The sequence below is a fragment of the Palaemon carinicauda genome, chromosome 4 (assembly GCF_036898095.1).
Source record: "Palaemon carinicauda isolate YSFRI2023 chromosome 4, ASM3689809v2, whole genome shotgun sequence".
NCBI classification, from domain to species: Eukaryota; Metazoa; Arthropoda; class Malacostraca; order Decapoda; family Palaemonidae; genus Palaemon; species Palaemon carinicauda.
Window position 1 is genome coordinate 43,495,743 of NC_090728.1, and position 14,945 is coordinate 43,510,687.

General features: G+C 43.7%; 2 protein-coding genes across 2 annotated transcripts in view; both read right to left on the reverse strand.

Moving 5' to 3' along the window:
• Orp8 (Oxysterol-binding protein-related protein 8) overlaps positions 1-14,945 on the reverse strand; it is a 732,808-nt gene that overhangs the window by 620,137 nt on the left and 97,726 nt on the right. The window lies entirely within an intron of this gene.
• Positions 1-14,945, reverse strand: part of LOC137639914 (mitochondrial coenzyme A diphosphatase NUDT8-like) — a 43,552-nt gene that overhangs the window by 19,156 nt on the left and 9,451 nt on the right. Inside the window, exon 2 of the mRNA XM_068372198.1 lies at positions 5,068-5,152. Within this exon, the coding sequence (XP_068228299.1) occupies positions 5,068-5,152 (85 nt within the window). The remainder of the gene's footprint in view (positions 1-5,067; positions 5,153-14,945) is intronic.

Genomic DNA, 14,945 nt, shown 5'->3' on the forward strand with positions numbered 1-14,945 from the left:
TAGATTCTAAGGGTGGATGTTCTCCTTGCTCTAGCAAACGCTCTGGTTGCCTCCTTCGAAAAGCCTCTAGCTCTCAAGAGTCTTTCGATAGTCTGAAGGCAGTCAGACGAAGAGCGTGGAGGCCTTGGTGCACCTTCTTTACGCGTGGCTGACGTATAAGGTCCACCCTTAGGGGAAGTGTTCTGGGAACGTCTACTAGCCATCGAAGTACCTCGGTGCGTCATTCTCTCGCGGGCCAGAGGGAAGCAACTAGCGTCAACCTTGTCCCTTCGTGAGAGGAGAACTTCTGCAGTACCTTGTTGACAATCTTGAACGGAGGGAATGCATATAGATCTAGATGTGACCAATCTAGTAGAAAGGCATCTATATGAACTACTGCTGGGTCCGGGATAGGTGAGCAAACTATTGGGAGCCTCTTGGTCATCGAGGTTGCGAAGAGATCTATGGTTGGCTGGCCCCAGGTGGCCCAAAGTCTCTTGCATACATCCTTGTGGAGGGTCCATTCTGTTGGAATTATTTGTCCCTTCCGACTGAGACAATCTGCTATGACATTCAAGTAGCCTTGGATGAACCTCGTTACTAGTGAAAAGTCTAGACCTTTTGACCAGGAGAGGAGGTCCCTTGCGATCTCGTACCATGTCAGAGAGTAGGTCCCTCCTTGCTTGGAGATGTACGTCAAAGCCGTGTGTTGTCCGAGTTCACCTCCACCACTTTGCCTTGAAGGAGAGACCTGAAGCTTTTCCAGGTCAGACGTACTGCCAGTAGCTTCTTGCAGTTGAAATGCATTGTCCTTTGACTCGAGTTCCATAATCCCGAGCATTCCCTACCGTCTAATGTTGCACCCCAGCCTACGTCCGATGCGTCCGAGAAGAGAACGTGGATGGGAGTCTGAACAGTCAGGGGAAGACCCTTTCTAAGGTTGATAAAGTCCTTTCACCAAGTCAGACCAGACTTTATCTTTCCGGAAACCGGGATCGAGACCACTTCTAGCGTCTTGTCCTTTTTCCAGTGAAAAGCTAGATGGTATAGAAGAGGACGGAGGAGTAGTCTTCCTAGTGACACAAAATGAACCACGGATGACAGTGTCCTTACCAGACTCATTCACAGCCTGACAGGGCAGCACTCCTTCTTCAGCATCTTCTGGATGGATAGCAGGGCTGGGGGTTGATCGTCTTGTTCAGCAACGTCCTCATCAGAGGGTTCCTCATCCGAAACTGATGAGGAAACGGCAACGGAGTGGGCAACGTCTGACTCGCTGAATCCGGTCGCACTGGTGGATGCGTGACGGAGCCGGACGCAATATCATGGTACTGCTGCACAGTCTGTGAACTGTCAACAACCATGGGGACGCGAGGAAGTACAGCGTCAACCCGAAACTGTCTAGACTGTCAGGGTTGTGCAGTCAACACCCTACCGGGTTGCTGAGGTTGACGCACTGCGTCACAACAAGTCACCTCTGCTGGTTGTTGAACGACTTCCTAGTGACACACTGAACGTCAACAACCACCTCCGAGCGTCGCTTAACGTCAAAGTGCGACTGGCAACCCACACTGGGTCGCATCAGTGGAGGAACCACCTCAACTGGCGGACGCGAGTAGGATACCTCAGCGTCAACAGGGCGCACAACCAACCGGTAGGAAGGTTGTTGGCCAGTAGGTTCTTCTCCGTATTAAGTCCTCTATCAAGGACACAAGCTTGGACTGCATGTCTTGCAGCAAAGCCCATTAGGGTCTACGGGAGCAGGTGTGGCAACAGACGGGGTTAGCGACTGAAGCGGAACCATTAACCATCCCTGGAAGCCTTGTTATGTGTGACATAATAGAACAGTACAGCAAAACTTCAAAGGCTCGACAAAAGTTGAGAAGCTGAACTGTAAACAACTGGAGTGTCTCCTGGCTATGCGCCTGGCCGAGTCTACCAGAATTGAGAAGTCTACCTGGGCAGAGGCATGAACTCCCAAGCTGAGAACTTCTCTCGTGTCATATCAGACTCTCGCTCTATAAGCCAGATAAAAAGAAGGGAAATCAAAAGGTTGTATCCCTAAAACTCCTCCTGGTGCAAAAACCAGTCGCTTAGCCGACGTAACGCTCTCTAGGAGAGCGAGAGAGCACTAGCTTAACAACAACGGCTTCGAAGTAGCTAGGCCTAGTGTAAGTTCTGACGTGAGGCGAACGAGGAGCAGCAGTTACAAGATCCGGACGAAGATCCTTAAAAAAAAATCATCATGATTTAATTAAAGTCCAAAGGAGGCTAAGCAGCTAAAGGCTCCTCTCCAAATGACAGAGTCCTCAAAGGAATATCAGTAGGAGGGAGAACAGCACTTTCTCATCTACAGGAACCTTGTCCGAGAAAAGCTAGGTTATCTCAGTGAGGGTCTCACTGGTGCATTAGCAGCAGACCAGAAGGCAACGTTATGTAACTGCTTGACAGTCTGTGAACTGTCAAAAACTGAACTGTCAACCACAACAGGTGCGTGAGGACATACAGCATTGGTGCATTAGCAGCAGACCAGAAGGCAACGTTATGTAACTGCTTGACAGTCTGTGAACTGTCAAAAACTGAACTGTCAACCACAACAGGTGCGTGAGGACATACAGCACTGGTGCATTAGAAGCAGACCAGAAGGCAACGTCATGTAATTGCTTGACAGTCTGTGAGCTGGCAACAACCAAAGCTGTGTGGGGAAGCCTCAACTCCTGACTGACTAGTCTGCTGCGGGCGAGTGGCGGTAACCACAGTGGGTTGCGGAGGCTGACACACCGTGTCAAAACACGGCAGCCTAACTCCACCCTCCTGTTGTTGTGGTAGCTCACGCACGGCAACGGAGTGCTCCGTGCGTCTGTGGGAGTCAGCATGCGTCTGGCAGGGTCGACTGCGCATGGGTGGAGGAGCTCTCACAGCCGGAGTGTGGGAGCAGGCAGCCTCAGCGTCTGCTGGGCGCACAACCGTGGCAGGTTGTAGGCTAACGGGTGCAGCGTCAACCTTCTCCGCAGCCGGAGTGTGGGAGCAGGCAGCCTCAGCGTGAGCTGGGCGCACAACCGTGGCAGGTTGTAGGCTAACGGGAGCAGTGTCAACCTTCTCCGCACGAAACTCCTGTATAACCGCAGCTAACTGAGTCTGCATAGACTGCAGTAAAGACCACTTAGGGTCTACAAAAGCGGCAACAGACGGAGCTACTGTCCGTTGTGACTGAGGGTCTAAAACAGCGGGTGCGGCAACAGACGGAGTTACTGCCTGTTGCGGTACCGCTTTACCTCTCTTAGGAGGTGTGCAGTCATCGGAAGACTGCAGCGAGTCCGAACTGACCCAGTGGCTACACCTGGGCCGTTGGACTTGCGCGAAAGGGACCGACTTGCACTTAATAAGCTGCGAGACCTTGGTCCAAGGTTTCTTACGAGAAACCTCTTCCGCAGACGAGAAGTAAATGGGCTCTCTCGTCTTTGTGTGGGTGGGGCGATCTTGGGTAGATACGCCCGAAACCACGGAGGGAAAAACGTCTGTTCGTTGATCAAGGCCTGACGAACCCATAAGTCGTTCGACATTACTTCTCCCCTGGGCTTGGGAGCTTGCAAGAGGTCCCGGACTAGGTGAACGACAGGCACGAACAGACGAACCCTCGGACGCAACACTGTAACACTTTGCGCATATCACTTTATCACTTTGATTTTCTGTTTTGCACTTATTTCACTGAAATCGAAACTTTTACTGATTTCTACCTGAAACACGCAATCCTACCCTTCATTAAAAGGTAGTAATTGCGAAAACAGTCGTATAATGCAACAGAAAACATATATAAAGATAAAGAATTCAGTGGCTGGGAAAGAGACTAAACACTAGTTCAAATAAACTACGTTTACAATCTCTCACCCCACATAGCCTGGGAACAAGAATAAAACCCTAGAAACGTTTTACCTTCTTCCCCTAGAGCGACTAGGGAGGAGAGTAAAACGAGAACAACGTTACCCGCTTGAACGAAACGTTTTTTTTTTTTTTTTTTCCTCTCTCTCCCTCCGTCTCTATCTCTCTCTTTCTCTCTAGATTTCGCACCTGAGAGAAGAGCCCAATTATATATCGTCAAAACATGTTATTTGCTAAAGGAAAAAACTGAAAGGTTTTCCAAATAAAAAGTTCCTTGAATTTAGAATTTAAACCATTTAAGCTAAGAAAGAATGAACGAAACGCTAGAATCGGTTTACTCTTACTGCAAAGTGAAACCGTGATACACTCTCTCTCTATCGTAACGATAGAGCGCATGTTGAACGTCCTGAACGTCAACAACTGCGTAGACTAAAAAACTAAACGTTAGTTCATCTTTGAAAACAGTACGAGACTATCAAAGAAATTCTTTCATAAAACATTAAATTTAAAAAGTTTTAAATTCTTTAAAGGTTAAATACGATATAACGGGCTCAACGTTGATTAACTTCGGTTCCAAGTTAGGACCGCCTATATCAGGAAAGGTCGCATATAAACAAAACATAAAAATTTATTTTTATATGTTTATAATAAAAGGAAAGTTAATCGAAGAGGCCTAATAAAGGCGGAGAGATATAAAATATATAGATCTATAACGTGTTAAGCAAAATTACTAAAAACCTAAACACACTTCCGTCTAAGGGAAGGGTCGGCCATTTAAAAGTGAAAGAGAGTCCATACTCTCTTTGTCACCATAATTAAATCTATCCAAAACGAGTTCAAGTTTTGAAATGAAGATAAAACCCCTGCATAGCGAAAGCTCAAAACTGGAATAGTGTACTTCACCAAATAGTTGTGAAAACAAATCCAGTTAGTAACAGCGTATTTAGTAGGTCTTGCCAGTGGCACGACAGAGAGAAAATTGGTTCTGTGTTGACATCGAGTACTTGAGTACCTACTTGACAGATGGCGCTGTTGATGTACACCCCCCCCTGTATAGCGATCGCTGGCGTATTCCGCCCGTAGGTTTTTCTGTCGGGCAGCAGAGCTGACAGCTATATGATCATCGGGTAAGTTTAATATTGAAAAATACAGATTGAACATTTCATTAAAAATCAACACAGTATATCAAACATTTATAAGAACACTAACCAGCAATTTCTTGCCGCAAAGCTTTTGCGAATGCTCGACCAACAACTTGTACTCCAGCTATAAGTAGTTGTGCTAGATGTTTGGCCTGTAATTAAGAGTAAAAAGAATTACCCAGCTTGACAAATACTGTATCTCAAATATAACAAATCTGTTTATTGCTTCATATACAGTACATTATAATGCAAAATACCATACTGTATGTGAGATGCCTTGATTAGTGTCTATACTCTGAAATAAGGTTAGGATTACAGTATAAAATAACACGTGTGGTGCAATTAGTACCACAACTTAGTCCCTGACTTAGGACCTTTAGGGAATAGCTATCCTTATGTTATTACTGATGGTATCTTCCAGAGCACTTGCTGAAAAGGATATGGCTTCAAAAATCTTCTGAATGGAACTTCTTCTAATGTATGGTAAATAATTATGCCCTGCTTGGATATATATGGTCTATTTGATACTGATTTTATTTCACCCTCCTCTTTGGTATCAAGTTTCTATTTTACTTAAAATCCTGTCAACATAGCTGCTTCTTTGTAAGTATAGTTATAATGTATATATAGGCCAGGAAAAATTCAAAAGCAAATGGTTTGCACCAACAATAATGGTCAGAGAGTCATAAAACACAAGATTACCAGTTGGAAAGTCAAGTTTTTTATGTATTTGGGGAGATAATAAAATAACCATCATGGTTCTGTAATGTACAATATTATAAAATGTTTATGTAACTGGAGAAATTTTCATTCACAAGAGTCAATTCCAATTGGACTTCAGATTATAATCAGAAGTCAATAACATGGCTAACTCGAGTAAATTGTTGGATGAAAACTTTGACTATTAAATTCTTTATCCCTGATATGGATATAAATCTCTGACATTGTTGCTCAATTAACTTATTGTAAAAGATGCCATGATTTTTTTTTTCATAATTCCGACTTCCTTAGTATTCAGCTCTTCCTAGATTATGCCATGCACCATATAGCACTACTGTATATGCAATTAATTACAGTATATCAGTCTAGTCTTTTCTTTGGCATGGTTCAGTAATGCACAGAATTCTAGAAATTCCAGTAGGTTCAAAACTTTAGAATGATCCTCCCAATGAAGTAGTGCTTAAATTAGTGGAAATTTAAAGTTCAAAAATGGCGCAGATGTATTTTTTGGCACATATTTACAAGTCTCATCCATGAATCATAATTTATCTGTGAATTTTATAACATAATTCATCTTAATTTGCTATACTGTGTTTTTAAGTTTATTCTCTTTTCTCCTTTTTAACACTGGGTTAGCTTCTCTATTGAGGCCTCTGGGCTTTTAGTATTCTACTTTCCCAGCTGGGGATATCCCTTGGCTTGTATATTTATGATGATAATGATAATGGTGGTAATAATATCAAGAATAATAAAATAAAGATAATTACAGACGGTTTATTGAAGGTTTTCTAGGTGTTACAGCATCCTACTTATCCTATGAGGTCAAGTGTGGGCAAAGTTCCCAGTCAGGATATGAGTTGGAGTCCTAAGTTAGGTTAGGTTAAAGAAGCGTCCTTGTATTTTACTAGTTTTCCCATTACCCCATCCAAAAACACAAATTTCCTCACTGTGGACATGGGAACCCATACCTTTAACTATTCATTTTTTTAAAACCTAAAGTAGACTCGTTCGAAACTCAAAAACCTAGAAAGCGGTAGATATTTACAGCTCTGCTGTTTGCAGTACTGTACATCTAAATCTCACAATCTTCCCTAATTCAACTTAGAACGCTGTATCTTTACTCATCAGGGGGTTACAGGATGACTCACTGCCATTTGTGAGCAGTTGACTCACTGCCCCATAGCAGACCTCAAAACAAAAATGAGTTGAAAAGGAAAGCCTCTTCAAATTTGAAAAATCTAATAAAAGTATAATGCAAATCAAGAATTCTCACTAGAACATTTTAATATTAAGTAAAGGGAGAATTGAATTATTCATTTTATTTGATTAGTAATTATTAGGTTGATGTGAAATGAAAATGGGTAAATCTTTAACCGTGTACAAACATCAAAACTTTGGAATAGAAGTGAAAATCAAACAAGTACTTTACCTTTAAGAATTACTTAAAGATAAACAGAAATGGAACCTCATTTCCAGATCAGTAAAAAAATGTTATTTTTATAATAAAATAAATTTTTGAATATACTTACCCGGTGATTATAATAGCTGCAACTCTGTTGCTCGACAGAAAACTCTAAGGTAAAATTCGCCAGCGATCGCTACACAGGTTGCGGGTGTGCCCAACAGCGCCATCTGTCGTCCAGATACCCAGTACTCAATGTAAACAAAGAACTCAATTTTCTCCTCGTCCCACTGCGTCTCTATTGGGGAGGAAGGGAGGGTCCTTTAATTTATAATCACCGGGTAAGTATATTCAAAAATTTATTTTATTATAAAAATAACATTTTTCAATATTTAACTTAGCCGGTGATTATAATAGCTGATTCACACCCAGGGGGGTGGGTAGAGACCAGCAAAATATGTTTACATTATTATGAGCTAAGAATTTTTATTTCATTTTAGAAGTTATCAAAATAACAAAAACAAAATAAATAGGTACCTGGTAAGGAAGTCGACTTGAACAATTACTCTGCCTTTTTAAGTAGGTCTTCCTTACGGAGCCTCGCGATCCTCTTAGGATGCTGATCGACCCCTAGGATCTGAAGTATCAAGGGTTGCAACCCATACAACAGGACCTCATCAAAACCCCTAATCTAGGCGCTTCTCAAGAAATGACTTTGACCACCCGCCAAATCAACCAGGATGCGAAAGGCTTCTTAGCCTTCCGGACAACCCAAAAACAACAATAAAAACATTTCAAGAGAAAGATTAAAAAGGTTATGGAATTAGGGAATTGTAGTGGTTGAGCCCTCACCCACTACTGCACTCGCTGCTACGAATGGTCCCAGTGTGTAGCAGTTCTTGTAAAGAGACTGGACATCTTTCAAGTAAAATGACGCGAACACTGACTTGCTTCTCCAATAGGTTGCGTCCATTATACTTTGCAGAGATATATTTTGCTTAAAGGCTACGGAAGTTGTTACAGCTCTAACTTCGTGCGTCTTCACCTTAAGCAAAGTTCGGTCTTCCTCACTCAGATGTGAATGAGCTTCTCGTATTAACAATCTGATAAAGTCTGACCAAGCATTCTTTGACAAAGGCAAGGATGGTTTCTTAACTGAACACCATAAAGCTTCAGATTGGCCTTGTAGAGGTTTAGTACGCTTTAAATAGAACTTAAGAGCTCTAACAGGGCATAAGACTCTTTCTAGTTCATTGCCTACGATCTTCGATAAGCTGGGGATATCGAAAGATTTAGGCCAAGGCCGAGAAGGCAGCTCATTTTTGGCTAGAAAACCAAGTTGTAGCGAACAAGTGGCTTTTTCTGACGAAAATCCTATGTTCTTGCTGAAGGCATGAATCTCACTGACTCTTTTAGCCGAGGCTAAGCATACCAGGAAAAGTGTCTTAAGAGTGAGATCTTTCAGGGAGGCTGATTGTAACGGCTCCAACCTGTCTGATATGAAGAATCTTAGTACCACGTCTAAATTCCATCCAGGGGTAGCCAAACGACGCTCCTTGGTGGTCTCAAAAGACTTAAGGAGGTCTTGCAGATCTTTATGTTTGGAAAGATTTAAGCCTCTATGCCGGAAGACCGATGCCAACATGCTTCTGTAGCCCTTGATAGTGGGAGCTGAAAGGGATCGTCCTTTTCTCAGGTATAAGAGAAAAACAGCTATTTGAGCTACAGAGGTACTGGTCGAGGATACAGAAACTGACTTGCACCAGACTCGGAAGACTTCCCACTTCGATTGGTAGACTCTAATGGAAGAAGCTCTCCTTGCTCTAGCAATCGCACTGGCTGCTTCCTTCGAAAAGCCTCTAGCTCTCGAGAGTCTTTCGATAGTCTGAAGGCAGTCAGACGAAGAGCGTGGAGGCTTTGGAGTACCTTCTTTACGTGTGGCTGACGTAGAAGGTCTACCCTTAGAGGAAGACTACTGGGAACGTCTTCTAACCATCGAAGTATCTCGGTGAACCATTCTCTCGCGGGCCAGAGGGAAGCAACTAACGTCAACCTTGTCCCTTCGTGAGAGGCGAACTTCTGCAGTACCTTGTTGACAATCTTGAACGGTGGGAATGCGTAGAGATCCAGATGTGACCAATCTAGGAGGAAAGCATCTATATGTATTGCTGCTGGGTCCGGGACTGGAGAGCAATAGATTGGAAGCCTCTTGGTCAGCGAGGTTGCAAAGAGATCTATGGATGGTTTTACCCCAAGTGGCCCAAAGTCTCTTGCACACATCCTTGTGGAGGGTCCATTTGGTTGGAATTACTTGCCCTTTCCGACTGAGACAATCTGCTATGACGTTCAAGTCGCCTTGGATGAACCTCGTTACTAGGGAGATGTCTTGACCTTTTGACCAGATGAGCAGGTCCCTTGTGATCTCGTACAACGTCAGTGAGTGGGTACCTCCTTGTTTGGAGATGTACGCCAAGGCCGTGGTGATGTCCGAGTTAACTTCCACCACTTTGCCTCGAAGGAGAGACTTGAAGCTTTTCAAGGCCAGATGTACTGCCAACAGCTCCTTGCAGTTGATATGCATGCTCCTCTGACTCGAGTTCCACAGTCCTGAGCATTCCCGACCGTCTAGTGTCGCGCCCCAGCCCACGTCCGATGCGTCCGAGAAGAGAACGTGGTTGGGAGTCTGAACAGCCAGGGGAAGACCCTCTCTCAGGTTGATATTGTCCTTCCACCAAGTCAGACAAGACTTTATCTTTTCGGAAACCGGGATCGAGACCGCTTCTAGCGTCTTGTCCTTTTTCCAGTGAAAAGCTAGATGGTATTGAAGAGGACGGAGGTGTAGTCTTCCTAGTGACACAAATTGTTCCACGGATGACAGCGTCCCTACCAGACTCATCCACAGCCTGACTGAGCAGCGTTCCTTCTTCAGCATCTTCTGGATGGATAGCAGGGCTTGATCTATTCTGGGGGCTGATCGTCTTGTTGTTCAGCAACGTCCTCATCAGAGGGTTCCTCATCCGAAAACTGATGAGGAAACGGCAACGGAGTGGGCAACGTCTGGCTCGCTGAGTCCGGTCGCACTGGTGGATGCATGACGGAGCCGGACGCAATATCATGGAACTGCTGCACAGTCTGTGAACTGTCAACAACCATGGGTGCGCGAGGAAGCACAGCGTCAACCCGAGACTGTCTAGACCGTCTGGGTTGTGCAGTCAACACCCTACCGGGTTGCTGAGGTTGACGCACTGCGTCAAAACAAGTCACCTCTGCTGGTTGTTGAACGTCCTGAACGTCAACAACCACCTCCGAGCGTCGCTTAACGTCAACTTGCGGCTGGCAACCCACACTGGGTCGCATCGGTGGAGGAACCACCTCAACTGGCAGACGCGAGTAGGTTACCTCAGCGTCAACAGGGCGCACAACCGACCGGTTGGAAGGTTGTTGGCCAGAAGGTTCGGTAGCAACCTTCTCCGCATTAAAGTCCTCTATCAAGGACGCAAGCTTGGACTGCATGTCTTGCAGCAAAGCCCATTTAGGGTCTACGGGAGCAGGTGTGGCAACAGACGGGGTTAGCGACTGAGGCGGTACCGTTTACCATCCCTGAAAGCCTTGTTATGCGTGACATAATTGTACAGCAAAACTTCAAAGGCTCGAAAACAGCTGTGAAGTTGACCTGTAAATAACTTGGAGCGTCTCCTGGCCAGGCGCCAGGGAGAGTCTACGAGAATTGAGAAGTCTATCTGGGCAGAGGCATGAACTCCCAAGCCGAGAACTTCTCTCGTGTCATATCAGACTCTCGCTCTATAAACCAGTTTAAAAGAAGGGAAAGCAAAGGCTGTATCCCCCAAACTCCTCCTGGTGAAAAACCAGTCGCCTAGCCAACGTAAAGCTCTCTAGGAGAGCGAGAGAGCACTAGCTTAAAAACAACGGCTTCGAAGTAGCTATGCCTAGTGTAAGCTCTGACGTTTAGGCGAACGAGGAGCAGCAGTTACAAAAAGATCCGGACAAAGATCCTTAAAAAAATCATCATGATTTAATTAAAGTCCATAGGAGGCTAAGCAGCTTTAGGCTCCTCTCCATCTGACAGAGTCCTCAAGGGAATATCAGTAGGAGGGGGAACAGCAACTTCCTCATCAACAGGAACCTTGTCCGATAAAAGCTGAGTCTCAAGCAAGGGAGAGACCTACCGTGGTGGCAATGCTTTACAAGCAGAGTCCACACTCACTGGTGCATTAGTAGCGGACCAGAACGCAACGTCATGTAACTGCTTGACAGTCTGTGAACTGTCAACAACTGAACTGTCAACCACAACAGGTGCGTGAGGACGCACAGCGTCCACTCGAGACTGCTTTGACTGCCTAGACTGAGCAGTCAAAACAACTCTAGAATGCAGAGGTTGACGCACAGCGTCAAAACAAGTCAACTCCGATTGTTAGTGAACGTCTAAAGGAGCCTCAGCAAGTGGCCTAACGTCCAAATGCGGCTGAAAAACCACACGAGACCGCATCGAGTGTGGTTCTAAACAACCTGACTGACGTAACTAAGCTACGCCAACGTCAACAGTAAGCACAAAGGAACGTTAGGTTGGCTGAAAGCCAGGATATCGATGAGATAAACGGCTAGACTCAACGGACTAATCGGCAGAATAGTCTTCCATAAGGGAGGCAAGCATATACTGCATGTCTTGCCATACAACCCATTAAGGATCAACGGAAATGGTTGTGGTAAGAGACGAGGGTAACGTCTGTGACCGCAACACTTTGCCTACAAAAATAGACTCTCGGAGTCTGTGTTACGCTTTTGTTAGGCGGCGAGCAGTTATCCGATGACTGCATAGGGTCAGAGCTGTCCTAATGGTTGTAACCAGGACGCTGGACCTGTCCTGAAAGGACTGACTTTCGCTTAAGGGCTTCGAAACCTTGTGACAGGTTTCTTATGCGAAAAGCCTTCGGATGACGAGGAGAAACAACGTCTCTCTCGTCTTATGGTAGGGGAGATCTTGGTAAGATACACCCGATACCATAGAGGGAAAACGTCTGTTCGTTGGTCAAGGCCTCTCGAACCCATAAGTCGTTGGGCTTGGGAGCATGTAAGAGGTCCCGGACTAGGTGAACGACAGGCACGAACAGACGAACCCTCGGACGCAACACTGTAACACTTTGCGCATATCACTTTATCACTTCGATTTTCTGTTTTGCACTTATTTCACTGAAATTTTTACTGATTTCTACCTGAAACACGCAATTCTACCCTTCATTAAAAGGTAGTAATTGCGAAATCAGTCGTATAATGCAAGCTCATTAATACCAGCAAAAAACAGAAAACATATTTAAAGATAAAAAAAAAAAATCAGTGGCAGGGAAAGAGACTAAACACTAGTTCATATAACTACGTTTTCAATCTCTCACCGCACATAGCCTGGGGACGAGAATAAAAAACTAAAACGTTTTATCCTTCCTCCCCGTACAGCGACTAGGGACGAGAGTAACACGAGAACAACGTTACCCGCTTGAACGGAACGTTTTCTCTCCTCTCTCTCCCTCCGTCTCTATCTCTCTCTCTCTTTCTCTCTTGATTTCGCACCTAAGAGAAGAGCCCAATTATATTTCGTCAAAAAAAACATGTTATTTGACAAAAGGAAAAAACTGAAAGGTTTTTCAAATAAAAAGTTCCTTTAAAATAGAATTTAAAACATTTAAGCTAAGAAAGAATGAACAAAACGTCAGAATCGATTTACTCTTACTGCAAAGTGAAACCGTGATACACTCTCTCTCTATCGTAACGATAGAGCGCATGTTGAACGTCCTGAACGTCAACAACTGCGTAGCATAAATAAACTAAACATTAGTTCATCTTTGAAAACAGTACGAAGACTATCAAAGAAATTCTTTCATAAAATATTACATTTAAAAAGTTTTAAATCCTTAGCTCTTTAAAAGCTAATTACGATATAAAGGGCTCAACGTTGATTAACTTCGGTTTCCAAGTTAGGACCGCCTACTCTCAGGAAAGGTCTATATAAACAAAACATTAAAATTATTTTTATATGTTTATAATAAATGGAAAGTTAATCGAAGAGGCCTAATAAAGGCGGAGAGATATAAAATATATAGAGGAAAATCTATACAGTAACGTGATATAATTACTAAAAGCCTAAACACACTTCCGCTAAGGGAAGGGTCGGCCATTTAAAAGTGAAAGAAAGTCCATACTCTCTTTGTCACCATAATTAAATCTATCCAAAACGAGTTCAAGATTTAAGATGAAGATAAAACACCTGCATAGCGAAAGCTCAAAACTAGAATAGTGTACTTCACCAATTAGTTGTGAAAACAAATCCAGTTTAGCAACAGCGAATAAGCACGTCTTGTCGGGAGCACGACAGAGAGAAAATTGAGTTCTTTGTTTACATTGAGTACTGGGTATCTGGACGACAGATGGCGCTGTTGGGCACACCCGCAACCTGTGTAGCGATCGCTGGCGAATTTTACCTTAGAGTTTTCTGTCGAGCAACAGAGTTGCAGCTATTATAATCACCGGCTAAGTTAAATATTGAAAAATGTTATTTTTATTAATAAAATAAATTTTTGAATATACTTACCCGGTGATTATATAAGCTGCAGCTCTGCTGCCCGACAGAAAAACTCTACGGTCAAAATACGCCAGCGATCGCTATGCAGGAGGGGGTGTACATCAACAGCGCCATCTGTCGAGCAGGTACTTAGTACTCCATGTAAACAAAGAACCACTTTTCTCCTCGGTCCACTGGGTCTCTATTGGGGAGGAAGGGAGGGTCCTTTAATATATAATCACCGGGTAAGTATATTCAAAAATTTATTTTATTAATAAAAATAACATTTTTCAATATTAAACTTAGCCGGTGATTATATAAGCTGATTCACACCCAGGGGGGTGGGTAGAGACCAGCATTACATGTTTACATTATTATGAGCTAAGTATTTTGTATTTCATTTTAGCAGTTATTCAAAATAACAAACATAAAATAAATAAGTACCTGGTAAGGAAGTCGACTTGAACAATTACTCTGCCTTTTTAAGTACGTCTTCCTTACTGAGCCTCGCGATCCTCTTAGGATGCTGAGCGACTCCTAGGAGCTGAAGTATCAAGGGTTGCAACCCATACTAAAGGACCTCATCAAAACCTCTAATCTAGGCGCTTCTCAAGAAAAGAATTTGACCACCCGCCAAATCAACCAGGATGCGAAAGGCTTCTTAGCCTTCCGGACAACCCAAAAAACAACAATAAAAAAACATTTCAAGAGAAAGATTAAAAAGGTTATGGAATTAGGGGAATGTAGTGGTTGAGCCCTCACCCACTACTGCACTCGCTGCTACGAATGGTCCCAGGGTGTAGCAGTTCTCGTAAAGAGACTCGACATCTTTAAGATAAAAAGACGCGAACACTGACTTGCTTCTCCAATAGGTTGCGTCCATTATACTCTGCAGAGATCTATTTTGTTTAAAGGCCACTGAAGTTGCGACAGCTCTAACTTCATGTGTCCTTACCTTCAGCAAAGCATGGTCTTCCTCATTCATATGGGAATGAGCTTCTCGTATCAACAGTCTGATATACAGTAATAGGAAACTGCATTCTTTGACATAGGTAAAGAAGGTTTCTTAATAGCACACCATAAAGCTTCTGACTGTCCTCGTAAAGGTTTAGTTCGTCTTAAATAGAACTTAAGAGCTCTAACAGGGCATAAGACTCTTTCTAGTTCATTTCCAACCAAATTAGAAAGGCTTGGAATATCGAACGATTTCGGCCAAGGACGAGAAGGTAGTTCGTTTTCGGCTAGAAAACCA